At 30.4% G+C, this 8,713-nt stretch overlaps 1 protein-coding gene across 1 annotated transcript; it reads right to left on the reverse strand.

The window, feature by feature from the left end:
• Positions 1–1,401: 1,401 nt before the first annotated feature.
• LOC108748288 lies at positions 1,402–6,844 on the reverse strand (the record flags this gene model as incomplete). The annotated part of the gene is given in 6 exon segments (XM_018486337.1): positions 1,402–1,754; positions 1,967–2,678; positions 3,343–3,486; positions 4,542–4,864; positions 5,642–6,353; positions 6,701–6,844. Coding segments are annotated over 6 exon segments (2,388 nt in total), but the record flags the coding sequence as incomplete, so codon positions are not given.
• Between the last annotated feature and the right edge of the window lie 1,869 nt (positions 6,845–8,713).

Genomic DNA, 8,713 nt, shown 5'->3' on the forward strand with positions numbered 1-8,713 from the left:
ATGTACGTAATATTATATTATATTGACATGTGCTATCAAAATCGCTCTTATTTATAAGAGCTTACTACAAGACCTTTAAATATATTTATTGACATCTGTTGCTCAAGACATTAACAACAGCTGTTTTAACTGTAACTTATAAAGTAGGAGATATGCGGAACGAATTCGTCTGTTCAACATATTCCACAATGGGTTCGAATTAGGGTGAATTTTGGTGACCAAAACAAAACTACTAAATGTACTTTATATGTTCCACAAACTATTATTAAAAAACCGCACAGTGTAGCAAGGCACATTGTCATGCTAACGGATTCAACTACCATAAAAGACAGTTACCATAAAAGAGAGTACTTCGTCATCAATAATTAGTTAAAAGAAATGCTGTTAATATCTTGGTAGCAGATTCCAACAGATACATTCAGAGCTATTCCTGTAGAATTCATACCTAGTAGAATAATAAAGGATTTTAAGATAGCTAGCATATGGAAGATAAATAGTATTATAATAGGTACTTATAGTCACAATATTTTGGTCCATCAGTACATATATCGCGCAATAAACATAATATTAATATAATTTGTTCTGTTCCGTCAAATTATATATTTTTATTCGCTATCATTTACAGAAAAATGTTTGTATCAATTGGTTACAGTTGTGTAAGAAACAGTTATATAATTAAAGCAATTTGTAGTAATTACATAGAATAGGGAAACCTCCCCCTCATGACCTTGACCCTGACATATCTTGAAGGTCATGACCCTGAGTAACTTTCGACAGATTTTAGCTGTCACTCGTTATTCCTTAAAAAATTATTAACATTAGTTTAAGAAATAACATCTTTTTTCCATTATTTAAAACAAAAATTCTATATCTATTAAAAATAAAAATTTGCTTTGAAAATATTCTTTTTTTTTAATAATATTTGTTTTTAAAGCAGAGAATTTTTAAAGCAAAAAATTTGTGATTTTATAACTTGATTTTATTACTTCAAGCGAAATGAGATTCATCCCACATCCGCCTAAAGCATACGACATTCTTTACGTAAAGCGAAATTAACTCTACCTTCTCCCCTGCTTACAGGCGCATGACCTCTAAATAAGGGGGTATAATGTAGATCTCGCTTTGCATAGAAAGTTGTACGCTCCTAGACAAGGGGAAAATATTAGTAAATATTGTTTATATATACCTATATATAGCAGAAATGTGACATTATTTCTTAAATTTTTTTTGTTAATAACTTTTTAATAAATAACGAATGACGATCAAAATCTGTCGTAGGTCACTCAAGGTCATGACCTTAACACCATATATCAAGGACAAAATCGTCGGAGAGGGGTCTTTTATTCTATATAATTACCTAATTTATAAAAAAAAAAATTAGATTATCTATTTTTCTTCTAAAAAAATTTATATTTATGTTCTAATCATTACCCTTAATACAGATAAATATGAAGCGGAAGCCTTCAGAATTTCTTTAAAAGTCGTAAAATTTATTGGTACAAATTTTCCTGCAGTTAATTGCTGAGGATTGGTTGCTCGGAGAATTATCAATGGTAAATTTTTCATCATGTTCACATCAAATGAATACCACGGTGATTCATAAATTGCATAGGCTAATTCTTTTGACTGGAACTCCAACGTCTGGCCAGCGAAACAATAGAGAAAAAGTTGTATCAACAGTGCGATAATATAGACGCCATGTTTCATAGCAGTAAAAGCATCGTTTATTTCAATTGAAAGAAGCAAAAGAAAACCTAAAAGAAATATAATAATAAATATAATTAATAATAACTGTAAAATAGTAAAAAATTTTTGTAAAATAATTACAAATTTATTGTTGTAAAAATTCGAAAATACATATTTGTTGTTTATTTTATATTATATAGTAACACGAAATAAATAAATATAAAAAAATTCTAGAGCATAAAGATTTGATTATACTGTTTAAATTTAAAATAATAACAACCTTCTACGCATAAAACAAGGACGCTCATTAAAACTTGTGCCAGAATGACCAGAGTGAATGCTCTTTCCATATAATATGATAAACGTACGAGGCGATAATGTCTCTTCAACAAGACATCAAGTTCATTATGATAGGCAAATTTATCGAAACCCAATGCGTTAAATTTCCTACGAAGAATTGCGAATTGTCCACACATGTGCATCGTGAGATCGAAGAAGAATCCGTCGTTTCCGCACTGCGAGATGCAGTTAACAAGGATCTGTACGAACTGCAAAGCTTCAATGGCGCAGAATGCGAAAGAAGATGTATAGGAATTTCCAAAGGTGCAATAGGCCGCTAACATTAGTTTTCTTTCATATGTTTCATTAAAAATCTGCTTTTCAGAGATCCAAGGCAAATTGATATTACTAAGCACGACACTGAAGGCGAAGACTACTGCACCACAAGCTATATAGAAGAATATCGATGAACCCAGTCTACCTATTCGCGCGTACCTCAACATGATATCACGGAAATGAGAATTTTTCACGTAAGTCCAATCCTGGATGACCGATTCCACCAAAACGAATTTTTGTTTCCAATATACGCGATGTAAAAGCAATTTTACCAAACTGGTTATTGACGATGAACTTGCTAGAAAAGCATCCATAGCATCCTCGTTACCATTACAACTCTGAATCACTTCTAATGACATAATGATCCATGTACTTGCCTGGTTCATGAAAATGACATAAAAATATTGCGTTTTAATATAACTTTTAATTTTATTACATATGTATATGATTTAATATGTAGAATGTTCCATGAGAAAGTAGACGAACTTCCAAAACGTGATCTAGAGATTATTTTAAGCAATAAAGTTCATTTGTATATAATAATAATGAGTAGCTATATGCAATACTCTCATTATCTCAACGCCAATCTTTAATCAAAAATAAATATTTGAGTTATGTATTATTTGAGCTGCGTATCTATATAGCGAGAACTGGTTTTGAGAAAAGTCCGTTATCAGAAATTTACATTACTGACAAGAGCAAATATTTTTGCATCACTTTAATTGAGCCGAATAAATTTATAATATATATGAACCTTCTTGCTTAGAATAATCCCCTAAAACACATTTTTTAAACACATTTATCGGTTAATTTCCTCGCAGAACACTCTGTTTATGAAATATATAAGTGTAACAAAAAGACTATAATAAATATAACAAAATATATTTAAAACAAAGAAAAACATTTACAATATACATGTATAAATAGATCAAAATTTAACAGGCTTCTATCATTTTTAACGAAATAAAATTAATAATTTGCAATATACACATACTCGAATGTATAAGATTGCAAATTGTGTTAAATATTTGATTAACTTACTTCCACTACCGTCGATACGAACCACCGAATTCTCGAGAATACATTTTTCTCTTTTAATACCCAGAGTCCAATTATGCCAAGAAAATTTTTATGAAATTTAAAAATATTTGTAGTATCAGTATCCCAATCCGTGTTTGATCTCATCTCAGTGTTTTCAAACACTGTAAAATCTCACGCTTGCGTAAGTTTTTTATTACGATTACTATACATTAAATCTTCCAAGTATCTCTTCAAATTGTTATTCCTCGAAAGCGGTTGTATTTCTTCGTCTACGTTCCTTCGCAATAACTGCATCGTTCAATATTCGATTTGTTAGAGGTACAGATACCTACAACTTAAAGCAACCCCTTTATGATTCAATCGTTCAACTGGATTTTTTTTTAATTTATTATTCATACCTTTAATTTTCATAACTTTCTTGCAAAATGACAGCCTTCGTTCTTATTCATATTTGTACAAATAATGTAAAATAATATGCGGCACAACTCCTCGAGATGAGTCCTACTAATATCTGGAAAGTTAGACGCTTAAATATTTTATATTATGATAAATAAAAGATATATAAATAGTCCTCTCTAAGATATCTCATGAACTGTTGCTCTCACGAATATGATGGAAAAATTTGTACGTTGATTTTAAATGGATTCAATATAAAAAAGAAAGAAAGGAAAATTTTACGCAGGAAAATCGTAATAGGGTATTGTAAGAATTGTGACAATATTATTTTATTATTTTCTTATGATATGCTCATTACATATTAAATAAATATCGAAGGTAGAAACCTTTTTCACCGTATATATACTACTGCTAATAATTAATAATACATTTGTAGGACATTGTATTTCTTCGGAGAAGAAAATATTCTACAAATTAGTCTGAAGTAAGAAACAAGTCAACAATAAACATTTCTTAAATTTTATATGTGTGTGTGTGTGTGTGTGTATTATCATGTTGATAATTATTAAGTTATAAGATTGTGCGTTTCGCGCGATTTATTACAATGTTGTATAATGCAATCGTTCAAACTTTGGTCATGACATATTCTCATTTAACATTTGGCAAAATATGATAATCGATATCGCATGCAGATAAAGGAGTATTCACGTATGCAAGAAAATGAAAAAAAGAAAATGTTAAAGATATCAGTCATAATTTATAATTATATACTGACAATATCAATTTTACATATCTATCATCACTCTGAGAACGGAAAGGTAGGAGCCTGTAGCTTTCAGAATCTCTTTGAATGAAAATAAGTTCATTGGCAAGAATTTTCCGGCTGTTGTTTGGTGAGGCAATTTTCCTCGAAGCATCACCATAGGTAGATCTTCCATTATTTTTACATCAAAATCGTACCATGGACTATCGTAAGCGCTGTACGCGATCCTTCCGGTTACATTCTCCAGCTGATCTCCAGCATAGCAATAAAGATACAGTTGCACCAACATCGTCAGAATTAAGACAACGTGTTTTATTGCTGCAATATTATCGTTTAATTTCAACGATATTATTAATTGCATACCTAAAAATAGATTTTAAATTACTACGATAAGACTTATAATATTTCAATTTTTTAATATACAATATTTAAAACATCAATAATTTTATTTTTAACATTTTATTTATTTAAATTTCTATTTAATATTTTATTAATTTAAAATCTTTATATTTTTATATGTAAATACATTCTTGATTTGGAAGATTGGTTTTCAATCAATATTAGCATTCTAGTGAAAATAACATAGTTTTAAATGTTTACTAGTAACAGATTTAGCAAGTATGATAGACACATTTGCTTTTTCAAGAAATATCTAAATATACTCGTATAACTTGAGAGATTTTATTTGTCTTATTTTTTATTTTCTCATTTTGTAATATTTTTATCTTTTTTTGATTTTTATTTAACATTTTATCATTGCTAAATTATGAAATTCTTTATTAAAGTAGCTACAATTTCGACATGTTAGCTAATATTTAATTTATGATTTTTAAAACTTTAGAAAGTTAAATTGAGTAAAAGAAACAATGATAAAGTTTAATATGTAATATTATAAATTAACAAATAGTATAATAACGTCACATCACAGAATTACATTTATCTTATCAATTTACAGTGAAAATATTAAATGATTTATGTTTGTTACATAAGAAGCAAATAAATAGTCTTGTAAATTATAACTAATATAGTTCTAATACATAAAACACAATCATTTTTGCCAAGGGAAAAACATTGTATTTTGTATTATATAGTAAGACATACATTTAAAAAAATAATTTTAAAATCACGAAAATAAAATACCTTCTACACAAAGCAACAGCACGCTCATTGAAACCTGTGTTAAGATAGCCATGTTGAAAGCATACTCAAAACTGTCAGCTAGTCTTATTAAATGGCAATGTCTGATAATTAACATCCGTATCTTCCTTTTGCAGTTTTGTTTTTCCACTTCGATGCTAGCAAAATCCATTTGCAGAACTTCAAACTGCCCGCATAGATGCATCGCGAGACCAAAGAAGAAACCATCATTTCCGCAATGCGAGGTAGCATTGACGAAGATCTGCGCCGCTTGCAGTAACAGAACGCAACTGTAGGTGATTGTTGGTAACGACCCGAAAACGCAATAGGTTGCTAGAAAATACGTCGTTACCATTGTGTCGTTATCATTCGTCTTGGAGACGTTTAGCCAAGGTATCAAACTGTCGAACGGTATGGCCATGAAGAGAAACGAGACTCCTGATGCGTAGCCCAAATATAATATTGTCAAGGACACCACTCTACCGATATGGGTGTACCTCATCATAACTTCCCGTTGTTGCTTGTTCCGAGACATCGACCAGTCGTCGATAATGGAAGTCACCAGGATGTAAGTATGCTTCCAGGTGAAGCGAATGACGAGAAGCTTGGAAAGGCTGACGACAGACGAGAGGTCCATTAGAAAGGCCTCCATCATGTCCTCAGTATCGAGGCACTGCCAATATGTTTCCAGAGACAAGCTGCCGATAGTACTGATCTAATCACGAAAGAGACCGCGTTAATTCGCAATCTCTCTATTTTTAATTGTTAATTACTCAAAAGTTTAATATCTAAGGCTGGATTGTTCCACCTTTCGATAAATATCAGCTTACTCTCTTAGTCTCCTATTCTCTTGTTCTCTTACTCTTTTACTCTTTTGTTTGTTCATTAGATAAATTCTCACATAGTTTATCCAAAGATGAAACAACCGGCCCTAAGTATTTTTTATTAAAAAAACTATTTCCAGAAACAAAAAAGAAATAATGACAGAGTAAGATATACTTTGATAAAGATATACTTTGTATATATCATTAATTTGTTAATAATTATTTTTGTGATATTTACTTGAATCAAAATGGCTAAGGAACATCGTGCAATATATTTGAGCTCTCCCGCATTCAAAGGCCAAATTCCAATTATACTAAGAACTTTTTCGTAAACATTTAGAGCATAATGAGATTCGTCGTTCCAATTTCTTGCTTCCTTCATTATTTAGTAAAAATATCTATCTTCTTTCTAAGAATTAATTAAGAAATTAATTAAGCCTAATGTGTATCACGTTTTGTATTGTATCAAGATCTCAGTCTAATTTAAATAATCTCAGTCATAAAATCTTATTCATGTTAATATTAAAACACAATAATGTTTTAACCCTAGAATGCAATTGATACGTAAATTTTACGTACGCACAAGTGAGCAAAATCATTGAGCGCTAAATTATGCCTCTTCAATGATCATTAGAAGAATCTAATCTGTCAAGCTAGGACAAGTGAAGATGAGCTTTTAAAAATTTTATCCAGTTTTTTTTATATATCAGTTTATATATCAGACCATTTTGTGATTATCGTTGTAAAGAGCGTGATAAGTGCATGGTTTCAACTTTTAAGTATTTTTGTGTTATTATTTCGTTAAATAATATATTTTATTCAATTAAATATTTTATTTAAGTATTATAAAGAAATACACAGACATAAGCATATTATGTTAAATTACATGCTTTATATCAATTCAAGATTAAATTTGTTAGTATGCTTTTATTTTTTTCTTTTCCTTTAAGTCAATAATTAAATTATTTGTGTTTATAAAAGGCTAAATTAAAATTTGTGTTACATTAATTAAAAGTAACCCATTTCCTTGTATATAAAAATGTTTTAGTAGCAATACTATATCACTCAATAACGATAGCATTCTAAAGTTAAAAGATTGCGTCGCACTATTAATAAATTTGCAAATACATGGAAATACACTTCAATGATAAAAAAATTACATATACTTTATTTAATGTAAATTCAATAAAAAAATAGATTAATGCTATAATTGCGAACAATTGTCACAAGTCGAATGAAATTACTGATATCCGTTTCTTCCGATGACGTTTTGTTCGATTTTTTTTACTGTGCATTGACCAAGTTCCAAACTTACTATGAAGACGCGCGGAAGCAAAGCCATCTTACTACCTACACCGTCGAGGGCGAGGCGGCCTTCTTTGATCTTTTATTCAAGTGAGAAACGACGTTGCGCCACGCGGAAACTGAATTGGCACATCGAAATCACATGTTTCTATACGATACGTTGCTTTGTAGTTGAGGGGACTGTCTCTAGCTAACTTTTGAATTTTTACCAATTGCAGTCTCTGCTAAGAATACCTTTGAGCGAATATACACATATGCGGTATATGCAACGCAGTACAGCCACGTATCTTTTTCATCGTATGGCAAGAACATAAAAGGAAATACGAAAATTAATAGTGCATCACAGTCTTCTTACGCTACACGTTGTAGTCATTATGTAACTGAAATCGAAACACGTAGGTATCCTATGGCATTACAGTACATTTTGTTTATAAAACGTTAGTCTATCATTCTATGCTGTTGAAGTAACTGAAAGGGGACGAAAAAGAGGGATATAAGATGTCGTGCATTGTTGAAGGAAAATTGGAAACTTTTATTTCAAAACATCGTACTATTCCACGCATACATTTAAAATAAAATACGGCTTTATTCTAAATCACAAATAACTCTGTAAATTTTATGAAAGTTTGATTATCGCGACGGGAAGCGGCAGATATAATTTACAATATTGCATAACTTAACAAGTAATAACATGTATTATTTATTCATCTAACAAAACATGTAGAATCGAAAGATACGTTGCCGTGGACTTCAAAATATCTTTGAACGTCATCATATTCATGACTATGAATTTTCCAGCTGTCAGTTGATGAGGGATATTGGCTCGCATTAGAATAATCTGAAAATCCTTGGTTACACTAGCCGGCACTATCAATCATGTATCAATCACAGTCATAAATCATAACACAGTGCAGTGCTTCTCCAAGTGTTACATCGGCAAACGTGT

Source organism: Trachymyrmex septentrionalis, unplaced genomic scaffold (assembly GCF_001594115.1).
Source record: "Trachymyrmex septentrionalis isolate Tsep2-gDNA-1 unplaced genomic scaffold, Tsep1.0 scaffold22, whole genome shotgun sequence".
NCBI classification, from domain to species: Eukaryota; Metazoa; Arthropoda; class Insecta; order Hymenoptera; family Formicidae; genus Trachymyrmex; species Trachymyrmex septentrionalis.